Source organism: Pteropus medius, unplaced genomic scaffold (assembly GCF_902729225.1).
Source record: "Pteropus medius unplaced genomic scaffold, Ma_sr-lr_union100, whole genome shotgun sequence".
Classification (NCBI taxonomy): domain Eukaryota; kingdom Metazoa; phylum Chordata; class Mammalia; order Chiroptera; family Pteropodidae; genus Pteropus; species Pteropus medius.
In genome coordinates, this window is record NW_024351732.1 from 217,802 (window position 1) to 243,584 (window position 25,783).

A 25,783-nucleotide genomic window follows, 5' to 3' on the forward strand; every position below is an offset into this window, starting at 1 on the left:
TATGACTCCACCAGATGGGCAGGGTCTATGGAGGAAGCTTGTCTCTAGGGTGTGAGATCTGCCTCGTGTGGGAGCATCACTCTGAGCCTGCGTTTGAATCTCAAAGATTTCGGGCTGCGATTCCGAGAGAGGAGCAGGGCTATAGAATTGGCCCAGACCGTGGAGTAAGGGGAAACCCGGAGAGCTGGGCGCCATCTTGTCCAAACAGATAGGCTCGGGACTACATTTCCCAGAGGTCCCCGGCGGGAACAAGTCTCCCACCCCCACCCCCTTCCCTTGCCTGTGGGATCCTGGGCCTCGCCTGAAGGGGAAGAGTGCAAGGTGAGCGAGCAGTCTTGGTCTTCCGGACAATACTCTGCTCCTCAGGTGCGTCCTGAGGGTCTGAAGGGGCGGTACGGGCGGGTCCGGAGTCTCGGGCCTGCGTGAATTGGTTGGGCTGGTGGAGCGGGTAAGAAGTGTAGAATTCCATGTGAACGGTTGTGACTGCGGCGCTCTGTGTGAGGGTGTGATTGTATGTCCCTGTGGTAGGAGTGTCATTGTGACTGACCATGCGCGGAGCTCTGTGTACAGGTGTCACTGTTATTGTTGGTGTGCGATTGTGACGATGGCGCTGTGTGCGTAGATGTGACTGAGTCACCGTGATGGGACCGTGATTATCTGTGTCATTATAATTTCGTGTGGCTTTGTGGTGGAGGGGAGGTGTAGAGAATGTGATTATGTGGCTATGACTGTGTTCTGTGAGGGCTGCATGTGTGTAATTGTGGTTGTATGAATGTTAGCAGCACTAAGCGTACTGGGTGTCCGTGACTGTGAGGATGTGTGAACGTGATAATGTAATTTTGTGGCGCTGTGTGTGCGGTTGGAGGGTGCCCGTAGATGTGCCAAGGTGACTGTGTGTGTGTCCCAGTGGTTAATATGTGATGTCAGGACAAATTTTGGTCTTGGACAGCGGACTTTTCCCCTGACACAAGGAATGCTCAGGACAGCTTAAACTCCTCTGACCTCCCCATGGGTGGTAGGCGTGGATCTGAGCCATAAGAAAAATCTGGCATCTCATGATTCCTTTCCTCTTCCTCACATCTTCTCCTTAAAGAGTCCCCAGAAGACGGAAGAATGGCTGTGGACCAAGCCAGATACAAGGTGTGCTGGGATTTCCTTTTTGCTCTCTTTGTACTGGATGGTCTTGTTTAACATAGATTTATTAAGTGACCTGGTTCCTAGACATTTGCATTTAAGAAAATGATGGGGAAGTCATAGAGGTGGACACAGATTCCAGTATACACCCTCATTTCCTTCTACATAATGTTCATATATTAATTTAGAAAATAGCTCAGTTATTCCTGTGTACTAAGTTTTTGCTTCTTTTTAAATACGTGTGCATACACACACACACACACACACACACACACACACATGATTATTTTAAAGAATTTGAGCAATAGGAAGTTAGAAAGAGCATAACCAGTCAATATTTTGATATTTCCTTTTAACAAGTTTCCTGTGCACGTGTAATATACATTATTTCAAAATTGGAATCTTAATAGCATTTACCTTATGTTTTCACTAAAAAAATGGTAGCTATTATACAGTTTTTTTTTATTTGGAAGTGCTTAAAATAGAAACATGTGGTTTAAGAAGTAGCTATAAAGGGAAATATACAGCAAAAACTTGCATCAACACTCCAGAAACCTGTTAGTCCTACCAACAGAAAAAAACCTAGTCTCTTTACCTCTGCAGGTAACCTTTATCCTCACTTTGGTGGTAATTATTTTGTTATCATTGTTTTTTTTAAAATAGTTTACCATACATCTACGCACATCCTTAAATGATATAGTTTAGTATTCCCTTTTAACTTTATAGAAATGAAATTGTGCTGTGTAATATTTTAAGTCTTGCTTTTCTTATGCTGTACTATATTTCCTAGAATCACCCTTGTTGTTTGGACATTGGTTGTTTCCAGTTTTTAGCTCATTTGAAAGAACTGTTCGTAACATATTTTTATAAGTATCCCAGTGCACATGTGGATGCTTTCCTAGGGTATAAACATATGAATGGAATTGCTGGGCCATAGAACATGTGTGTATCTTCAAATTTCCTACATATTTTCAAACTGATTTTCAATATGGTTGTACCAGTTAATTCCTACCAAAAATTTATAAACACAGTCATCCTGTATTCTCTCTAATACTTGGTTACTTGGCATTTTAATTTTTGATGAATCTGCTAACATATGGGGTTTTTTTTGACATATGGTTTTAAAAGTATAACATACTTTCCCAGAAGTACAGAAATCAAAATATATGTCTTGATGAATTTTATAAAGTGAGCATATATTTAACCAGAGCTCAAATCAGATCAGGAAATAGAACATTACTAGCATTCCAGAAGCCTAATTCTGGTCCAATCTACTCACTGCCCATCTCTCCCAAATATAACTGTATTCTGTTTTCTATAGCCATAGATTAATTTTTCTTGTCCTTGAATTTTTATATAAATAGAATCATACAATATCTCTTTTGTGCTTCACATTTTTTGCTCAACATTAAATGTCATGTAACATGAATGTACTATGTAATATTATGTAGTATGAATATATGAGGTTCATCTATGTTGCTTCATATAGTTGTAGTTAATGAAACTTAAATGTATTATTACTGTTTAAAATTCCATTGCATGAACATACCACAATTTATTTATCCATTCCATTATTGATTGGCATTTGAGTTATTTTCAGATTGGGGCTATTATGAACAAAGCTGCTATGAACATAACTGTATGTGTCTTTTGGTGCACATATGAATGCATTTTTCTTGGGTGTATCCCTAGGAGTGAAATTTCCGTGTCATAGATTATGCATGTATTCAGCTTTAACATACACTGACAGTATTCCTAAATGGTTGTTATCAGTTGATACTCCTTACTTCATTGTATGAGAATAAACTTTACGACAGGAAGCTTTACTAGAGATAAAGAGCAATAGTTCATAATAAAAAGGTTAGTTCACCAGCAAGATATTACAGTTCCAAATGTATATACCTTCATAAAATGACTTCAAATATATTTGACAGAACTAAAAGAAGTTGTAGACAAATCATAATCATAGTAGGGGATTTATAGCACTTTTCTCAATAGCTGATAGAACAATCAATATAAATTCGGTAAACTATATATATTTGAACAATGTGATTGACAAACTTGACTAATTGACATATGTAGAACAGTGTACCTTACAACTACAGTATATGTAATTTTCAGATGCACATGAGACATTTATCCAAACTGACCATATGCTGTACCATCAAAGGAATTTCAATAAATTCCAAAGGATTGAAATAATACTGTATGTTTTCTGACCACAGTAGAATTCAGCTATAAGTCAATAACAAAACATAATTAGAAATATTGCAACATTTGAGATTTAAGTAATATTTGTAAATAACTGGTGAGTCAAAGAAGAAATTGCAATGGAAATTAAAAATATTTTGAATGATAATGAAAATATATCAAAATGTAGAGTGTTGGTAAAGCTGAATCTGAAGAAAATACATAGCTGTAAATGTATATGCTAGTAAAGAAGAATGCTGAAAAATTAATGATCTATGTATTCATCTCAAGAAGTTAAGGAAAAGTATACTCAATTAAACCCAAAGAAAGTAAAAATTGGAAATAATAAGAATAAGAGCTCATATAAATTTATGTATATTGGAACGTAAAATGAATGTACAATAGAGAAAATTAACAAAGCCAAAAGTTTATTTTGGGGATTGATAAAAGTAAAAAACTTCGAGCAAAACTTAAAGTAAATAAAAGGAGATAGTTCACAAATTGCAAAATCAAATTTGAGAAAAACAAAACAAAAACAGACTAGCTTTAAGGCTGAGTTCTCAATTAATTCTTCGTTAGTGCCTGGGACTTGGTTGCACAATATGAGATCATTTAAACCTGAGCCAGTGATCATTATGCTGCATTCCTTTTCATATTTGTTCTATATTTTTAATATAGATTTTTAATTTTGTAACTCATTTTTTTATTGGCATTGTGTGTGCTTTAAGTTTTGCATGGCCTGCAATGTCATTAACGACTCATCGTGCTGTCATGAAGATTATTGACCTGGGTTAGTGGTGTTTCTTAAAAAACTTAACTCCTCCTAATTAATATCACTTTATAATTATTAGGAGTTTAACATATTAATAAAATGTTCATTTCCTAGGTGATAATGGATTGACATGCAGTGAGTTCTTTGGGACATTCAGCTTATTTATTATTTTATCATACTCTATGTCTACTTAGATCTGTGTGGGCCCGCCGGTACTAACTGTGGAATACCCATTCTGTCTTGGGTTATTGTGTGAGGCCACAAGTATGACGGGTCCTTCCCTGGTTTGTACAGTGTTTCTTTTTTATGAGGCTGGCTTTTTTGAAGTTCCCTAGTTTATACTTTTCAGATTGTACAGATGGAAACAAGCACATTAATTAAATCATATATAAATGTAAATAATAGGATGAGAAAATATAAATAATAGGACAAGTAAAAACATGTATAATGACTCACTAATTATGGCAGGGAAAAAAAACGTTATTCACCCTCTTTTTTGTGTAGTTGTTTTTCTCTCTCATGTTATTATGGACTTCAAGCATTTTCCAGTGTTTTAATTAACTGATGATTGTCATGACTCCATCATAATAAAAGGAGGAGAAGGAGGGGATGTATTCATGGTTGGTTGTTGCATAAATTTTATTACATAGCCAATGAGAGACCCTTTTAGGACACCCTTAATAGGAGTCTTTTTAGCACAACACCTGTGATATGTTTGAAACTAGCCTCACACTAGTGGTTACCAAATATAAGGGAGTTGGGGGAGGGTGAAGTGGGTAAAGGGGATCAAATATATATAGTAGCTGAAGGAAACGGGACTCTGGGTGGCAATCACACAATAGAATATATAGATGTCAAATTATAATGTACACCTGAAAATTATATAATTGTATAACCAATGTTACCCCAATAAACTTAAAAAAAAAAAAACGCAGTTCACTGCCAGCATTAATTTAATTTTACATAAATACACTCTTTGAGGCTGAAGCAAATCTGACTGGTTTTCAGTGTGAATATAAAAACTGTTCTTTGAGTTAAAAAAAAAATAGCCTCACTATTTTAATAATAATTTAATAATATTATCTAGGAAACCTCTCTTCTTTTCTCCTGTCTTTAAAATTTCCTTCTTGGAACTGAATAAAAGACTTAAAAACAGGAGACTTATGTTATACCCAAGAGTTTATGTTGGGTAAAAATGCTGTTATTATTTGGGCTACTTTAAGTAGTGCCAGAGCTCAAAAGCTTTCTTTTTAAGGTTTTCTGTAGTTTTCTGTAGTTTTCTTATGTTAAGTGATTTTTTTAACTTTCAAAGTTTTCTCATACTTTGGTAGATTATTGGGTGCAAGGGATTAGGCATTAATTGAAGAAGTAATTCAATGTGAGACATTTCCACAATAAACATATATTATGGAATAACAAAAAAGCAAAATTTGCTTTTTTAAATGATAAAACAAGACTTAAAAGAAATTTTACATTCAGGTGAGCACCTCTTTCCTCAAGAAAGGGACTGGGAGCATGACAGGTACCTGAAGTTATTAAATACTTGCTTCATGATATAGTAATTGAACACTCCAGTGGTTACTTGATGACTAGGCTAGTAACTATTTTCTTATGACTCTATTAACCTAAAAATTAGTAGGCACAAGAGTAGAAGAGTTAGAATACAGATAGTGTTTTGGAGCAGGGTTACTCTGAATTAAAATAATTTGATGATGAAGATGAAAAGTTAACTGAAAGCCTGGACTTTACTCAAGAAAAAGTCAGGATGAGCATCAATCTCCCCAGTTTTTTGGGACCTAATATTTTTCTCTCTTAATTTCCTCCCCAGTCCATTTTCTTGGCCCGAAACTGCAAAGATCTGTTGTTCCTGTTTCCCATTAGCCACTCAAATATTTATGCCATCCTCAGTTGCCTTTTCGTACTAGGAAATAGAGTGATTGCCTATTCCAACATGAATGGGAATGCCTTTGGGAAAGTAATGGACTATAATCAAAGTTATAAAACATTCTAAAGAATTGAGTTCTTAAAAACTAACTTCACTCAGCATCATTAGTCATAAGGAAAATGTAAATCAAAACTGCAATGAGATACCTATTAGGTATCTACATACCTACTAGAATGGCTATGATAAAAAAGACAGACAATAATAATTGTTGGTGAGGATTTGGAGAAATTGCTGGATGTAAAATGGTGCAACTGCTTTAGAAAACAGTTTGGCAGTTCTTCAAAAGTTAAACATTGTTACCATGTGACCTAGCAGTTCCATTCCTAGATATATATCCAAGAGAACTGAAAACATTCACACAAACTCCTGTACATGAATGTTCTTAGTAGCATTCACAATAGCCAAAAAAAAAAAAAATGGAAGTAATCCAAATGCTCATCTATAAATGGATAAACAAAATGATATATCTGTATAATGATATACTATTTGCCAATTAAAAGGAATGATGTTCTGACACATGCTATAACAATGACATACCTAGAAAACCTACTAAGTGAAAGAATCTGGTTATAAAAGGCCACACATTGTATGATTCTCTTTATATTAAATGCCTTGAACAGGCAGAAAATAGAGCGGGAGGAGAGAGGAACATGGTGATTTACTGTTAATGAGTTTTCTTTTAGGGGAGATGAAAAATATTCTAAAATTAGAACTTTTGTGGTGATATACTAAGAAACATCAAATTACGTACTTTCAATGAGTGACATATGTTATGTGAAGTATATCTCCATAAAGCTGTTTTGAAAAATAAAGCTAATGTAAAATTCGTGTTAGAGTCTAGGTAAAATAGTATTGGCCATGACTGTATAATTGTTGAAGCTAATGGGTATGTGGAGACTTTTATACTATTTAAACTGTACCTTTGTGTATGTTTGGTAATTTCTGTATTAAAAAGTTAACCCCGTGCCCACCGCCCTCCCCATACTATCCTACTGCCTAATGGTGAAATACTAGAAGCCTTCACAGTAAAATCAAGAAGGAACTATCAGTAGTGTTATTTAACATTTTTTCCAAATCTATTAGAAAAATAGTACTCCATAGGAAACAACTAGAAAACGGTTGCTTTATTCTTTCCTATAACTTCTGCTCTCAAGCTTCTCTGTGGGCTATTTGATTTTCTGCCCATGGATGAGTTTTCAGTCAGTATTAGATAATAAATGATGTCCACTTTACTGTACTAATGAATACCTTAAACTTTTTTTAAACTTTTAACTCCTGGCTCCTTGAGCTACAAACTTGCAGTTGAGAAAGCCTTGATGATTACTTACTTCTCTCTTTTCTTTTCCTGAACTTCTTTTCTGTCCCATTAGGTACTCTCAACTTCCTGAGGTTGGGAGCAGGAAAAGGAAGAGGGAATATGGGACCAAAAAAAATCTTAATTGTATTGATGCTGGTTCTACCTGGCCTTGGGGCATGTTTACATCTGACTCTTTGTGAGGAGAGGCCAATGGCTCTACTTCAGCTGGCTGTGTCTTACAGTTTCCCACATTCACCCTTTGGGCATTAGTCCCCCTGGGAGCCCTTCTCTAGAGGTCAAGGTTCCTACTGGAAATCCTCTTGGTAGCCTTGGAATAAATCCTGACCCAGGTGGGCTCCTACTGTGGGGTTCATTTCTATCTCAGAAGTTAGGCCCCAGTCTTTGTGCCTTCTAAATTCTGAGAACACAGAAAGTTTTCCTAAGAACTCTCACTACGTTCCACTTAGAACCCTGGTGGCACTTGAGTCTCCTCTTTTTCTTATGAGGTAGGAATACAGAGGACGTTAGTGCTTTCTAAAAATGTCTTTCAGACAGCTTTCTTTTATTTATTTTTATATATTTTAAAATTTTTATAAGAATTTATTTGACCCAAAATGACGACATATGCCAGGGAGCCAGATCTCAAATGCCCTCAAAGACAGCCTTTTTTTATACACTCGACAATCTGAAATACCTCTGGAACAGATGTTGAATTGAACCAAGGACACAAAATCAGTTTCCAGCAGCTCCTTTTTGCACGATGCATAAGATGGCCAAGATTTTCACTGGTGACTGCAGGGTTTCATGGCCCCTTTTGTCTTGCTCTCTTTCTCCAGGACTTCTCCTAAACTGAGACTCAGGGCATATTTTAAAATTAAAAAAAATTTTTAATTTTCCAATTACAATTAACATACAATATTATATTAGTTTCAGGTGTACAACATAGTGGTTAGACATTTATATAACCTATGGAGTGATCACCCCGATAAGTCTAGTACTCATCTAACAGTATACATAGCTGTATTCCCTATGCTATAATTTACATCCCTGTGTCTATTTTTATAGCAACCAATTTGTATTTCTTAATCCCTTCACCTTTTTCACCCAGCCCCTCAACTCCTATTCCCATCTGGCAGCTACCAATTTTTTCTGAGTTTGTTTCTGTTCGTCACTAAATTTTAAAAAAAATTATTCATATAAGTGAAATCATATGGTATTTGTCATACTCTGTCTGCCTTATTTCACTTAGCATAATACCCTCTAGGTCCATCCATGTCATTGCAAATGGTAAGATTTCCTTTTTTATGGCTGAATAATATTCCATCGTATATATGTACCACAACTTCTTTATCTTATTGTCTATTGATAGGCACTTGGCTTTCATTACTTGGCTATTGTAAATAGCACTGCAGTGAACATAGGGGTGCATATATCTTTTCGAATTAGTGTTTTGGTTTTCTTTGGATTGCTGGGAATAAGGTAGTTTCTATTTTTAATTTTTTGAAGAACCTCCAAACTTTTTCATAGTGATTGGACTGATTTGCAGTCTCACCAACAGTGCACGAGGGTTCCCTTTTCTCCACATCCTCACCAACATTTGTTGTTTTTTAATTGGTGATAGCCATTCCAACAGATATGAGTTGACATCTTATTATAGTTTTAATTTGAATTTCCCTGATTTGTGGTATTGTACATCTTTTCATATGTCTGTTGGCCATCTGTATGTCCTCTTTGGAGAAGTATCTATTCAGGTCCTCTGCTCATTTTTTAATTGGAATTTTTTTTTTTTTTGGTGTTAATTTGTATGTGTTCCTTCTATATTTTGGGTTTTTTCTCCTTATCAGATGTATCATTGGAGAATATCTTCTGTTCAGTAGGTTGTCTTTTTGTTTTGTTGATGATTTCCTTCACTGTACAAGAAATTTTTAGTTTGATGTCTCATTTATTTTATCTTTTGTTTCCCTTGCCCGAGGAGACATATACAAAAAAATATTGCTAAAAATTATGTCAGAGAGTTTACTGCCTATGTTTTCTTTTAAGAATTTTGATTTGGGGCCTTATATTAAACTCTTTAAATTATTTTGAGTTTATTCTTGTATATGGAATAAAAAAGTGGTCTAGTGTTATTTTTTGCATGTAACTGTTCAGTTTTCCCAACACTATTAACTTAAGAGACTGTCTTTAACTCATTGTATATTTTTACCTCCTTTGTCATAAATTAATTGAGCACACTGGCGTGTATTGATTTCTGGGCTCTCTGTTCTCTTCTATTTATCTGTGTGTCTGTTTTTATCCCAGTACCATGCTGTTTTGATTACTATAGCCTTGTAGTATAGTTTGATACCAAGTAGCATGATACCTCCAAAGTTGTTCATCTTTCTCAATATTTCTTTGGCTATTCAGAGTCTTTTGTGGTCCCATATAAATTTTAGGATTATTTGTTCTAGTTTTCTGAATTTGGTTTGGTAATATTTTGTTGAGGATTTTTACATCTATGTTCATCAGAGATATTGGCCTGTAATTTTCTTTTTTGTAAGATCTTTGCCTGGTTTGATATTGATGGCCTCATAAAATGAGTTGGGAGCCTTCCTTCCTCTTTAGTTTTTTGGAAGAGTTTGAGAAAGATAGGTGTTAATTCTTCTTTGAGTATTTGAAACCATCTGGTCCCTAACTTTTGAGAGGTTTGTTTTTTTTTGTTTTTTTTTTTTTTAAATAACTGGTTCAATTTCGTTAGCAGTTACCACTTTGTTTAGGTTTTCTGTTTCTTCCTGATTCAGTCTTAGAAGACTGTTTCTAGGAATTTATCCATTTCTTCTATGTTGTACAGTTAGTTGGCATATAATTAATTGTTTGTGGTATTTTCTTATAACCTTTGTATTTCTATAGGGTTGGTTGCCTCTTCTCTATTTTTTGTTTCTGATTTTATTTGTTTGGGCCATCTCTCCTTTTTTCTTAATGAGTTTGGCTAAAGGTTTAACAATTTTGTTAACCTTTTCATGGAACTAGCTCTTGCTTTCATTGATCTTTTCTATTTTTTTAGACTCTATTTCTTTTACTTTTGATCTGATCCGTATTTCCTTCCTGCTACTTACTGTGGGCTTTGTTTTTCTTTTTCTAGTTCTTTTAGGTGTAGGGTTAGATTGTTTGAGGGTTTTTTTTTTTTTGTGGTAGGCCTGTATTGCTACGAATTTCCCTTTTAGAACTGCTTTGGCTGTGTCTCACAGATTTGGGGTCATCATTGTGTTTTTATTTTCATTTATCTCAAGATATCTTTTGCTTTCTTCCTTGATTTCATTTTTCATCTGTTCATTGTTTAGTAGCATGTTATTTAGCTTCCACATGTTTGTGTTATTCAGTTTTCTTCTTGTAATTGATTTCTAGTTTTATACCATTGTGATTGGAGAAGATGCTTAATATGATCTCAGCCTTCTTAAATTTATTGAGACTTGTTTTCTGGCCTAGCATGTATGGTCTATCCTGGAAAATGTTCCATTTTTACTTGAAAAGAATGTATATTCTGCTTTGGGTTAAAATGTTCTAAAAATACAAATTAAGACTATCTGGTTTAATGAGTCATTTAAAGCCAACCTTACTTGTTGATACTCTGTTAGGATGATCTATCCACTGATGTCAATAGGATGTTAAAGTCCCCTACTATAACTATTGTTGTCGATCTCTCCCTTTACTTCTCTTAATATTTGCCTTATATATTTAGGTGTTCCTTTGTTGGGTGCATAGATGTTTACAAGAGTTATATCCTCTTATTAGATTGATCTTTTTATCATTTTGAAATGCCCATCTATGTTTCTTATTATAGCGCTTGTGTTAGTATATTTTGTTTGTTTACATTCATATGAAGTATCTCTTTGCATCCCATTACTGTGTGTGTCTTTCAATCTGAAGTGGGTCTCTTGTAGGCAGCATATATATATGTCTTGTTTTTTTCCTATTCAGCCACCCTGTGTCTTTAGGTTGAGCATTTAGTATATTTACATTTAAAGTAATTATCAATGGGTATGTAGTTATTGCCATTTTATTAATTGTTTTCTTATCATTTTGTAGTTCTCTGTTCCTTTTTTCTCTTATTCTCTTGTATGTCGATGATTTTCTATAGTGTTGTGTTTGGATTTCTTTTTCTTTATTTCTTCTATATCTTTGGTAGATATTTGGTTTGTGGTTACTATGTGGTTCCGTGTGTGTGTGTGAGATATATATATATATATATTTACACCAAACTACATTTATAGCCATCTGTTTTAGGTTGATGGTCTCTTACTTTTGAACACATTCTAAAGTCACCACACTATTAACTCACCCCCTCCACATTTATGTTTTTGTCATTTTGTCATTTATTTTTACTCCTTTTGTTTGCATCTGTTTGTATTCCTTAATTTATGGTTGTAGTTACACATGATCTTTTATTTTTTAACCTTCGCACTAGCTTTACAGTTGGTCGATCCACTGCTTTTATTAAGTGTTTGCTTTTATTCAGTGAGAATTTTTTCTTTCCTATATTTTCTCATTCATATTTTTTTCCTTATTTACTTAAAGAAGTCCCTTTAATATTTCTTGTAATACTGCTTTAGTGGAGATAACTCCTTTAGCTTTTTGTCTGGGAAACTTAACATCTTCTTTTCTAAATGATAGCCTCGCTTGGTAATCTTGGTTGTAAGTCTTTGTTTTTCATCATTTTGAATAATCCTTTCTAGCCTGCAAAGTTTCTGTTGAGACATCAGATGACAGTCTTTTGCGAGCTCCCTTGTAGTTAACTAACTGCCTTCCTTTTGGTGCTTTTAAGAATCTCTTGGCCTTTTGAGCCACTCTTCTCTTGCTCAGGCCTACTTCTACGTCTGGAAGTGTACTTTCCTTTCTAATAAAGCTTTTACTTTCTGCTGTAAAAAAAAAAGATTCTCTTTGTCTTCAGCCTTTGGCATTTTAATTATGATGTGTATTGGTGTGGGTCTCTTTGAGTTCAACTTGTTTTGGGACTCTCCAGGCTTTCTGGATTTGTCTGTTTCCTTTGCAAAGTTAAGGAAGTTATCAGTCATTATTTCTTCAAATAGGTTTTCAATCCCTTCCTTTCTTTCTTCTATTTCTGGTATCCCTATGATGTGAATGTTGTTATGCTTAATGTTGTCTTAGAGGTCTCTTAAACTATCCTATTTTTTCGTTATTATTTTTTCTTTTTGATGTTCTGATTGGATGTTTTCTGCTACCTTGCCTGCCAGATCATTGATTTGATTCTATGCTTCATCTAATCTGCTGTTGATTCCCTTTAATGTATTGTTCATTTCATTTATTGTATTTTTCATTTCTGACTGGTTCTTTTTTATTTTTTCCATCTCTTTGTTGAAGTTCCCACTATGCTCACCTATTCTTCTCCTAAGTAATGGTATCATATAGAGTAGTTTTACTGCCCTAAAAATCCTCTATTTCACTTATTCTTTCTTTCCTTCCTCTGTCAACCCCTAGCAACCACTAATATTTTTACTGTCTACATATTTATGCCTTTCCAAGAATGTCATATAGTTGGAATCATACAATATATAGCTTTTAATATTGGCTTCTTTCACTTGATAATGTCTTTTCATGGCTCCATAGTGTTTTTCTTTTTAATGCTGAATATTTCATTGTCTAGATATACCATAGTTTACTTAACCATTCACTGAGGAACATTTTGTTTTTTTCCAAGTTTTGACAATTATAAAAGTTGCTATAAACATCTATACACAGATTTTTATGTGACGTAATTTCTCAACTCCTTTGGGTAAATACCAAGGAGCACAATCACTGGATCATATGGTAAGAGTATATTTAGTTTTTATAAGAAGCCTCCAAACTGTATTCCAAGGTGGCTGTACCATTTTGCATTCCCACTAGCAATAATTGAGAGTTCCTGTTGCTATTTGCCAGCATATAGTGTTGTTGGTGTTCTGGATTTTGACCATTCAAATAGGTATGTGGTGGAGGGATATTTTATTAAGACATTAAAACATTAAAACATTTTTAATTATAATTAGAGAGTGTGATACTGTCAAAAGAATAAACAGATCACTGAACCAAAATAGAGCTACAAATAATTCCAAGCATGTATCATTTATGATGAGTAGCACTTAAATGAGTAGGCAAAATATATTCTATAGTCACTTGTTCTAAGGCTCACTTTTTTTTTCTCATTTCAACATATCTGAAGTCAAGTTATATCTTACATAGGTTCTTTCTTAAGTGGCATGTAAAATAATGGTGTATTTTAAGTTCTTTCTTAAGTGGCATGTAAAATAATGGTGTATTTTATATTATTCACATGTGACTTTGGTACATCTTAGAGTAGCTCCCTCTGGAGGAAAAATTAAGTAGTATTTATAATTCATTTCTTTCGCAAAAATAAAATTATAATTGATACTCATCATAGTCTTTCATAAGTAATCTTATACCAAAACAAAATAATAATTGGCTAACTATGTGTAACAAATGTAAGCATTAAAAAGAGTTTATACAAATATGTATAAGTAAGAAAGATCTTACTCAAAAGCTAGAAAAGTTGACATTTTGACTCTTTTTCATGGCAAAAACACATAAGCAAAGTTAAAAATTTTTTTTTACAAAATAAAAGCAAGGGAGCAAGAATGAGGATGCTTCTGTGTGAGTGAGTATGGGTGTCTGATGGGGGAAGTTGATTGACTTTCTTGGACTTGGGAAGTGAAAAGACTTAAGGAAGCCTTTAGTTGTGATCAGAGGGTACTGTGTGTGTTGTGATCAGAGGGTACCATTTGGGTGAATCTGGCTTGGGGTCTTAAGGACTGCAAAGGAGGGATCTGCTTAGGGCAAATCATAGCAGCTATGTTTTGGGTTCAGAGCAACAACATCACTGAGATGGAGCAAGGTCTCGCCTGAATCACTTGGCTGAGGCAAGAACTTGGGTTGCTTGGGTGAAGGTAGGGAAATCTGAGTCTGTGTTCCTTTGAATCCACTAGCCAGGGTCTATCTTGCTGCAGCTAAAGTCTAGGGTTTCTGGGATTGAGGAAGGAGTAAGATTTATTCTATACTTCTACTAACTAGAGTTACATCATAATACCGAGAGAAGTGGAGGTAGTTTTACCTTGTCAGTCTGAGAGCTGTAATGCTCATGTGGTTTCTAGAGCATTCCTTTGGTTTCCCAGGCCTGTCTTCTCAGAACACTATCCTTTTTCAGGAGAACAGCCCTGAGGAGGACTAATAATCTGCAATGCTGAAAGTCATGGCCCAGGTGAGTTGATTTTTTTCCTTACCTTCCTGACATTGTTCTTTTTAAGAATTAAAAAAAAAATTTTTTTAAGGGACATGTGAACATTTGCTTTCCTTTCTGGCTTTCTGGCTATCATTGCCCCCTTCAGGATCCTTTTCCCATTTCTTTTTCTAGCCAGATAGTCCTATATCATTCCTAAGTTCCCCTCTTCTTTTGACCCAGGATTAATATTTTCATTCAGTAAATAATTGAGTATCCCTTTTTTCAGACCTCTGCCAGGGACTATGAGGGAGAGGAAATGCATTCTCTGAAAAGGAAACAAGAGTAGATTTGTAGAATGAACTCGTCCTCTCTGGACAGTGATTTGTTTCAGATGAAGATACAAGTTGATTAGCTGGGAACAAACATGGAAAAGCCAAGAGTATCGCTATAGATCACTATTCTCCAGTAAGATAAGGTGAGAGATGGTAGATTATTGCAAGATCTCTAGCTTATGAGGCTTGGAGGATTGTGGGTTTGATAGCTGATACAGACAGATCTCCGCAAATCTGTGTAGGGTATTCAGGAGAGGAGTCCATTATGAGGTTGAACAGGAAGTGTGGGTCATGAGGAATTTTGTCATGAATCACCAGTTTTCTTTATTTCAGAAATAAAGATGGAGATGATGGATGATTACAGTGAGTTCAGCTGTTTCATACTGTCAGAGCTCAGAAGAACCTTCTAAATCTTGTCCAGTAATTCTATATTGTAGAAAATTCTGGCATCAGGAAATCAATTATTAAAGAATTTGTAATAATAGGAAGTTATTCTTATAACAATAAGTCAAAAGAGTGAACTAGAGGTTATGAGAAACTTAGATCACATGCTGTTTCAGAAATATTACTCTTAAAATGTATTTGTCAAAATTTTACATGTTAAAAATTCAAGGAGTATTAAGAGTAGGGCCCTGATCCACCACGTCATCCTACTCCCATAAAGGCAGACACCCTCATCTCTTTTAGCAACTTACAGTGGAATTCATCTATATTTTAAGTTAATATTCCTATATTGATATTTCTTGATTAATCAATTTTTTAAAATTTAATTTTTATTTTTATTATGGTGACATTGGTTAACGAAATACAGTAAGTTTCAGGCATACAATTCAACAGTAGGGCAATTATATACATTGCATTGTGTGTTCACCCATAGTTAGATTTCTTTCTGTCACCATATATATGGCCTCTTTTACCCCATCTTCCTCCTCCCTTCCTCCTCTCCACCTACCCTCTGACAACCTGTTGTTCATGTCCATGAGTCTCTGCTTGTTTGTCCTGTTTGTTTGTTGCTTTTAGATTTCTATCCCACATATAAATGATACCATGTAGTTTTCAACTTTTTCTGTCTGGCTTATTTCGTTTAGCATGATTATCTCGAGGTCCATCCATGTTGTCACAAATAGCAGTATTTCACCTCTTCTTAAGGCTGAGTAATATTCCATTGTATATGTGTATGATTGTTGGAAGCCAGCCGACCAAGTCAAACCGGGTACCTAAATGGGGGAGCGGGGACTGAGAAAAAAGAGAAGACAGACAGGGTGCAGGAGGGAGAACAGAACTCACAACTGTCTCTCCGAGTTTATTTCTTATGCTTCTTTTTATACATAATCAGTTCCTTTGTGTATCCCAAGATAACATAATAAAAGTAACATCCTGAAGATCGAGGTACAATCGACACTTCCTTTGACACTCCCTTCGACACTCCCTTTGTCTATACTTAATCTTCTTCTTCCTGGAATTCCACAGAACCAGCCTTTTCTTTTTTATGCAAGCAGGCCTCCCGAGATAATCCATGCACTCTTTTGAATTTGGGGAGCTTTAGCTCCCTACATATGATTAATCAATTTTTAAATGTTATTTCTTTGTAAGATACGTGTGAATTTAGGTTCGCTATTTCACACTCTCTGCTTGAGCTATAACACAATTTTGTTTAAATTACATGATTAGGACCTTCACAATATTATATTGCAATTATTCTCTACCTTCCCACTTTTAAAAACTTCATTATAATAAATTCCAGGCACAGAGAAGTAGTCTTATTAACTACAATATACTCACCATTCAGCTTCAATAATTATCAACTCAGATTCATCTTATTTCATTTATATACCTACCTGTTTCTTCTGTGCACTCCCCAACCCTCATTCCCACACAGTTATTTTGAAACAAATACAAATTACTATGTATCGCTAAAAGATAAGGATTATGCCATATTACATCTAAAAAAGTTAAAAATAATTTGTTAATATCAATATCTAGTATTTGGATTTCCATAATTCTCTAGTTTTTAAATAATTTATTTGAATTAGAATCCGAATAAGGACTATGCACAGCAGTTGATTGATATGTTTCTCAGATCTCTTATTCGTAGGTACCCCATCCATCTCTTTTCTTCCTGTGCAGTTTGTTGTTAGAAAGAAAAAGAAAATCGGATTCATTTGTTCACTGTTTGGATTTATTGATTGCATCTCTGTGATATCATTTAAGTGTTTCCTGAAAATTGGTGGTTAGGTCTAGAAGCTTGATCTGATTCAGCTGGGGGTCTGTGTGTGTGTGTGTCGAATATTTCATAAATGGCGATGTGCGATATCATTAGGATGCACATTATATCTGGTTCTCTTTGTAAGCAGTTGAATTTCTGCTCCCTATTCCCTCACCACCATTGACAATTATCTAGATTCATTAATTCATTAAAGTTGCAAAATGATATTTTAATTCTATCATTCCTCTTTAGGTGGAATACTATCTGTAATGTAAAAATTCTCAACTATTTGATCATACCGAAGACTGTTTGTATAGGAAAGAATGTTTGATTCTTTCTCTTTTTATACCAGTTTTTTAAATAATGAGTTGGTTTCTTAAAATTCTACAAAAGTGACCAGTAGTTTTTTATACAGTATTGTTGATGGCCTTATGGATTTAAACATTTTTGATCTGATCAATCCATTACATTTGATCCTCTAAATTATACCATTTTTGGCCAATGGGAGGCTCTTTAGCTTGGTTCCTAGTCCTTTTACCCTGATTCCAGTTCTCTGATAGTGCTCTTGTTTTCTGTTATAACAGAATGTTAAAAATGCATCTTTTGAATTTCTTATCAATCTTGAAATCATCTCTTTTCCCAAAGAATCTTAGTTTCTTTTATTTGAATATGGTACTTAGAGACTACACTCTAGAATGCTTATTCCTACTGTCTAGACCTTTATAATTGACCAAGTCGGGAATTTGTTTTTAATATAAAGTAAACTGATTATTTTTTATCTATTTCTGAGATTCATAGATTCTGGTTCTCATTGATACCAGTGTAATTGCTTGTTTACTTTACCCCACAATAAAAGCATAATAGTCTCTGAAATATTTCTTTTATTATACAAGTGTATGTATGTTTATTGTTTCAGGAATCAGTGATGTTCAGGGATGTGGCTGTAGACTTCTCCCAGGAGGAGTGGGAATGCCTGGACCCAGCTCAGAGGGATTTATACAGAGAGGTGATGTTGGAGAACTACAGCAATCTGGTGTCAATGGGTAAGGTCATCTGTACCAGTAATTTAGAGTTCTCTGGAATGTCTGTTTCTTCCACGGTGAATTTCTCAGCTGCTTTTTGAGTTACCAGCTGAATTTCTGCTTCTTATTCTCAAATCAAAGATTGGAGCTGAAATGAAAAGGAAGCGTGGGAAATGGGCAGCTCTAATTGGCTATAGCTGAAGCTTCTCCTTTCTTTGGCTGTTCCTGTAGTGGCATCTCTTCCTTGATCATCAAGGATCTGGGTCTTATTTCTAGATCTGATTTATTCACAGCATAATCATATTTCATATCTTTTCTTGTGAGCAGGACTTTACATTCCTAAGCCTCAAGTTATCTCTTTATTGGAACAAGGGAAAGAGCCCTGGATGGTTGGCAGAGAGCTGACAAGAGGCCTGTGTTCAGGTGAGTGACAAAGCAGCCCATTGCAGGTAATAATTCAGCTGATCAGTGAAGAAACAATATCATTGAGGTCTTGCCTTGGAAACTCCCATCAAAACCCTAAGCATGTGGGAAAGTCCTGTTAGCATGAGTTTACAAATTACTTGTTACATTCCTTCCCTCACTACTCTTTCTATTACCCTTCTCCAATATATCGTTAAATTTCAAGTAGAAAGTAACCTTCACTTCCCCTTTAAAGAAAACTTGTACCCATATTTAACTCAGTTCCCTGCTAGTTTTTCTTCCTCTTACACCCATCTAAATGTTTTCTACTACCACTACCAAAACAGTATACATGTGAGTGTATGCATGCGTGCATGTGTGTATCTGCACTGCTCCTTCTCTCCAAGTAATGGCCTTTGTTATAGCCACTGGCTAGTGACTTTTTTATTAATTGGTTGTACGTTTTTCCTTTATCCAACATTCTTGATTTCCTAATTTCCTAATGTGCAAGGGAGTCTGCCAGTTGCTGTAGTTTGCTAATGATAGCAGCTATTAAGAACTTGGAGTCAAAAAATGGTACTAAAATATAGCCATAAATAACATCTATAAAGTAGAATCTAGTAAAAGAACCAGCCAGGGAGCTTAGCAGAAAGGGCTAAATATGCAGAAGTGGAATTAATCCATACTGAAATTCCATACTGAAATAGTAGATGGAGCCTTGAAAGTAATTGTAGTCACTGTCTATAAAGACAATGTTGGGAAAAACAGAAAAGTCTGTGCCCACATTATGGGAGGAGGTGGCAGAGAAGAGATTTGAGATAGAGGAAGAGAACCAGAAGAGTACTTATTGAGCATAAGTATGTACTAAGCATTGATCCAAGTGCTGGGATGATAGTATTAAAACATTCAGAGCTCTGCTCTTCTGAAGCTTATATTCTAGAAGGTGATAGAGAAGGAATAAATATGTATAATGTCAGATGCTGATAAGTGCTATGAGGGAGACAAGAGAGGCCTCTCTGATGAGATGATATTTTAATCAAGACCTGAAGGAAGTGAGGGAACAAGTAATGTTAATATTTGTTAAAAGAGATTCAGGCAAAAGGAACAGGAAGAACAAAGTCCTTGAGTTAGGAGCTTTTTGGCTCGTACCATTGTGGCTGGAGCAGAATGAGCAAAGAGCAAATTATGTGAAAGGAGATCAGCAAAGTAGTGCATATATGTTTGTGTTAGGTACAGATGAGTGAGAGGGTGTACCTGCAGATAGTTCTGGATTTTGTGAGCCTAGGTATGGGATTTGAATTCTATTCTGAATAATGTAGGTGTAAAGCCATTTTATTCAGAATGAGATGATTTGAGCAGAGGAGTGACATCATGTTTTTAAAGGATCACTCTAACTCAGAGGTTGCTACTTTTGGATTCCTTTAGTTAGAATTTAGAGGCTCTATGAACTTGGATGAGAAGAAAAAAATGCATCTTTATATTTAGTAACCTCTGATTAAAATTTAGTTTTTCTTCCAATTGTGATGTATAAAACAAACCGTAGTATTATTAGTTCTGTGACTTTGATATAAATGGAAATCAAAATATTGAAATGCCATTTTTGCTTATCACTATTTCATAATTACTGTAGTAGTAGGCTTACTGTTAGGTCTTACTATTTAACACGTTAATAAATGAGAAAACTTCAGGCAGAGGGAAGAACCCCTGCAAAGGCACTTCTAGGAGGGAAAATCTTGGTAAGTTTGAAGAATTGAAAGAAAGCCAGTGTTGTTGCACCCCATGAGCAAGGGAGAGTGGAATGAGTTGAGATTGCAGAGACAGGTAGGAACCACATTATTCAGCCTTTCCTGGTGATTATGAGAAGTATGCACTTTGATTAGTGGGAGGCCAGGTCAGGTGTCATTGGTCCCAGAGTAGATTAAAGAGTGTAAAACTTGGTGGGGAGACTGAGATAGGAGGCTGCTTCAGTGGTCTAAGAGATGATTCTTATTTGGAAGAGGGCATTGACAGTGAAGATAGAAGAGGACAGTTTTAAAAGTTAGGAGCTTAACTAGATGAAAATTGCTGAAAGACCACATAAAGGTAGGAGAAAAAAGATTATGCTGGAATGAATTCCTTGTTTCTGGCTGGAGATGTTCTAATAGGCTTCATTTTGATGTCTTCAAATCATTTAGTTTGCTTAAAATCTCTAACTTTGGTAAGAAATTCTTTCATAATAATACCTATCAAATACTGAACGCTTTATTCAAAGATAATTACTTACATTTTTCCTCACCTTTCCAATAATCATGAATTAAGGTTTATCTCCCTTTTACAGATAAAGAAATGGGGATTTAGAAAAGTTAAGTAATTGCCTAGGAACATAGTAGTAACTATCAGAGTTGGGACTCAGCTCATCAGTCTCCTTCTGGTTCCTGTTATCTTTCTATTGCAGTATTTTGCACTGTCTTATTTTCTTTCTGTCTTCCTTAAACTCTAGCTGCCACCCCTCTCAGTCATTGCACTAGTACATGAGCAAGTCTCTCCTTCTAAGATCAGCATCACAGAATTCCAAGGTGAATAATATTTTCACTAAATCCCCAGCACATAACATATTCTGAGTCTTCCCTATCTGCCACTCACATCAAATTAGTTAAATACCTTAGACTTATCTCAGGCTATTCCCACATGTGGCTTACCCTCTGTAATCTCTTTCAAATTTCATCCAATATATCCTTTATTATGGAACCTATTCTGTTTCCACCCCAACTGGGTGTGCTGCGGTTTAATTCTGATATGAATTACCCAGAATTATTAGTATAGATCCTGCAGGTTAACAGCAAAGTCCTGTAAGACTGCTATCACTTCAGATGCCAGCTGCAAGTCTCAGGGGTTCCTCAGACCCCCCATACTTCTAAGCAACTGGCTATAAAGTTGGGGATTTCTGTGATCCTTGCAGGTTCAGTAATTTGCTGGAAGGACTCACAGAACTCAGGAAAGCTCTATATTTACAATTGCAGTTTTACTATAAAGAGTACATATTAGTTAGGACAAGGTCTGGTAGGCTTCCAGATATAGAGGTTCCATACCCTCTCCCTGTACTTTTTAAGCATAAGCATATACTAAGCATTGATCCAAGTGCTGGGATGATAGTATTAAAACATTCAAATGTGTCACCCTCTTGGCATCAGTGTGATCACCAACCGGAAAGCTCCACTGAGCTTTGGTGTCTAGTTTTTATTGTGGTTTAATTACACTGTCATGATTGATTAAGTCATTGGCCACTCAATCTCTGGTGCCTCTCCCTTCCTCAGAGATCAAGTAGCTGAAAGTTCTTAATCCTTTAATCATATGCTTGGTCTTTCTGGTAACCAGTTCCCCTCTCAAAGCTATCTAGAGACCCACCATGGGTAAACTTATTAGCATAATGAAAACACTCCTATCACTTGGGAAATTCTAAGAGTTTTTGAAGCTCTGTGCTAGAACCAGGTAAAAAGACCAAATTTATTTTTTATTATATCACAGACCAAGAATCTTCCCCTATATGGAATTATTCCTCCTATGTGGGTTTAAATGGGGTCAGAAAATTATTCACTTTTTGTAATACAGTATGATCATACACTCTCTTACATAAACATTCATGCATGCTTATATAGATGTAAAGCATCTATATAAACGGAAAGCAAGTTTCCGAAGCTGGTGGCCAACTTTGCTGCCTTTGCTGTTAACCTGAGGTGCCCCGAAGGCAGAGTCCAGCGGCCTCGGCCAGCCCCTCTCGGCAGATGCTTCATGACGGGACAGACTGAAATGTCTTGTGGATGCGGTCTCTCCCTGATGTTTCTGCAGTTGCCGGGCGCGGCAGAGGTTGCGGCCTGGTCTTTGCCTATGTGAGTGAGTGTGTGTGTCTCCCCAGAATCTACCTTTGCCCACTGCTCCTGCTCCTCCCCCACCCTTCACCACTTTTTTCACTGTTCAACCATTGTATATTTACCAGTCTTTCCAGATGATTCTGAACCTCATCAATATTTGAGAATGATTGTGGTTTCCTATTTCTGTAGTCTCTTCCTTCCACTTCTTGTGTTATACAGTCATGCACTGTTTAACAACAGGGATAAATTGTTCTGAATAATCTGAATAATGCGTCGTTAGGTGAGTTCATCATTGTGCAAATATCATTGTGTGTACTTACACAAACTCAGATGGCATAGCCTACTACTGTAATTGTATGTGCTATACTTTATACAACTGGCAGCTCAGTGGATTCGTTTACACCAGCATCACCACAAACATGTGAGTAATGCATTACAATACAACTTTAGGACAGCTAGGACGTCACAAGACAAAAATAATTTTTCAGTTCCATTATAATCTTGTGGGACCACCATTGCATATGTAGTCTGTAACCAACTGAAGCATCACCGTGGAGCATGTGGCAGTATCTCATTAATTTCTATGCATTTTTTGTCCATTTTTCAGATTAAACAGATATACTTGAGAACTGTATGTCATTTGCTACCATATATTTACTTAATTTTTCCATTTCTATTATAAAAGTTTAACTTTTTACAAGTGAAGGGGGAGAATATTTACCATTTTATTTTCTTTCAGATCTGGAGTCAATGTGTGAAACCAAGTTATTATCTCTAAAGAAGGAAGTTTATGAGATAGAATCATGCCAGAGGGAGGTAATGGGACTTACAATGTATGGCCTGGAGTACTCCAATTTCAGAGATGTTTTGGAATACAGAAGCCACTTTGAAAGACAACTGGGATATCAAAATGAGCATTTCAGCCAAGAAATATTCACTCATGGATACATGCCCACATTTATTCAACAGACATTCTTTACTCTACATCAAATAATTAGTAATGAAGATAAACCCTATGAATGTAAGAAATGTGGAAAAGTCTTTAGTCAGAATTCACAATTTATTCAACATCAAAGAATTCATATTGGTGAAAAATCTTATGAATGTAAGGAGTGTGGGAAATTCTTTAGTTGTGGCTCACATGTTACTCGGCATCTGAAAATTCATACTGGTGAAAAACCCTTTGAATGTAATGAATGTGGAAAGGCCTTCAGTTGTAGTTCATACCTTTCTCAACATCAGAGAATTCATACTGGTAAGAAACCCTATGAATGTAAAGAATGTGGGAAGGCTTTTAGTTATTGTTCAAATCTTATTGACCATCAGAGAATTCACACTGGTGAAAAACCTTATGAATGTAAAGTATGTGGGAAAGCCTTTACTAAGAGCTCACAACTTTTTCAACATGCAAGAATTCATACAGGTGAGAAACCCTATGAATGTAAGGAATGTGGCAAAGCTTTTACTCAGAGCTCAAAGCTTGTTCAGCATCACAGAATTCATACTGGTGAGAAACCCTATGAGTGCAAGGAATGTGGGAAAGCCTTTAGTAGTGGTTCAGCGCTTACTAATCATCAGAGAATTCACACTGGGGAGAAACCATATGATTGTAAGGAATGTGGGAAGGCTTTTACTCAAAGCTCACAACTTCGTCAACATCAGAGAATTCATGCTGGTGAGAAACCCTTTGAATGTCTTGAATGTGGGAAAGCCTTTACTCAGAACTCACAACTTTTTCAACATCAGAGAATTCATACAGATGAAAAGCCATATGAATGTAATGAATGTGGAAAGGCCTTTAATAAATGCTCAAACCTTACTCGACACCTGAGAATTCATACCGGTGAAAAGCCCTATAACTGTAAAGAATGTGGAAAGGCATTTAGTAGTGGCTCAGATCTCATTCGTCATCAGGGAGTTCATACTGATGAATAATAAAAGTTAAGGCTCTTGTAACCTTCCTAATACTTTAAACAAAAAAAATCATGTTTGATAATTACTCTCTCTTTATTTTACATATATTTTTAATCTAAATGTATTTTCCTATTATGAATTCATATTCTAAATTGACATTCTCCCCACCCTGCCCCCCCAATATTGTATTAATGGCAGTCGTTCAGTAATTCTTTCTTTCTCCATTATTTTGTTCTACTTTTGAGGTGAAAACATATTTTTGTTTATATTTGCTTGTATTTCAGGGCTACTTTTCTTCTCTGATCTATATATTTGTGCTTAAGCCAATGTCACACTTTAAATTGTGTGACTTTGTATTTTTTTAATTCCTTGTAGAATTATAACTTTGTTTTTGAAGTCAGTGTTCTTTTTTTCACAAATATATATTTTCTTATTATAAAACAAAGTCAGAAACTGAAAAGCCAATATTAATTGTAATCATACCAACTATAGATGACTACTCTCAATTTGGTAGAATAAATCCTACCAGACTCTATCTTTAAAGAAAGTATAGTCATGGTATGCATATTGTACCTTCACTTGCTTTTACCATGCCAAAAATGATTGCCATCTCATTAAATATAGATTTTTGGTTTTTTAAAATGACATACTTAATAACTTTTTTAAATGATTTTATTATTCATGTTATGGCTACATCTAAATGTTTTGCAGTTATAAAATATGCCCTGATTAATACGACCCAAAATGTATCTTTGGATGCTTGTTTTTTCTTTTAAAACGTGTATTTTAATTGCTGAAATTATTCACCTTTTCTCCTTGTAAACTGTTTTGTTCCTTTTCAACAACCCTAACCCCAATTTCATACTAGAAAGGTAATTAACCATTGTTATCAAAGTGTTGTTTATCCGTCCAGATATTTTTACTTTTTACTTATAGATGTTAGTGGCATTTTATTTCATATATATTAGTAAATATAATTATGCTCTATGTATTGGTTTGTTGTGACAATTCAATGAATGAATGAATTTAAAGTATTAGAACTATTCCTATCACATAATAAATACTTAGTAAAAATTGTTTACTGTTTTCATTGATATACCCATTTTTGTAGTTATTTTCATTATTATTTGTAGAAAAGATTCTAATCATGTTTACCTTTGTCTAAATCAAAGAATTCATAATGAGAAAAATGCATGTAATGAGTTTAGGAAAGCGTTTCCCATCACTCATTGTTCAGCATGGAATTTTAAAAGGAAGAGAAAAAGTATGTGTGGGTAGTCTTCATTCAGACTTCATCTTTTATGCTGCATGAAGATTAATACCAGTCTGAAACCCTGTGGATGTAACAATGGGTACTTGAAAGCAGCACAGCTGTCAAAAAGTAGTTCCCCTCCCCCGCAAAGCAAAAAAATTTACAGGCCAAATTATTTGACCAGAATGACAATAAGTAGCCATCAAATTTCTGAATATTAATTCAGCGTCCCCTCTTGATCGACATGGGTTAAAGAACTAAA

General features: G+C 35.3%; 1 protein-coding gene across 1 annotated transcript; it reads left to right on the forward strand.

The window, feature by feature from the left end:
* LOC120588925 (zinc finger protein 383) lies at positions 1–25,350 on the forward strand. The gene is made up of 6 exons (XM_039846243.1): positions 1–366; positions 1,094–1,140; positions 14,531–14,584; positions 18,000–18,126; positions 18,433–18,528; positions 23,095–25,350. The coding sequence occupies exons 3-6, from the start codon at positions 14,564–14,566 to the stop codon at positions 24,288–24,290; spliced, it is 1,440 nt and encodes a 479-aa protein (XP_039702177.1). The 5' UTR covers positions 1–366; positions 1,094–1,140; positions 14,531–14,563; the 3' UTR covers positions 24,291–25,350.
* Positions 25,351–25,783: the final 433 nt, after the last annotated feature.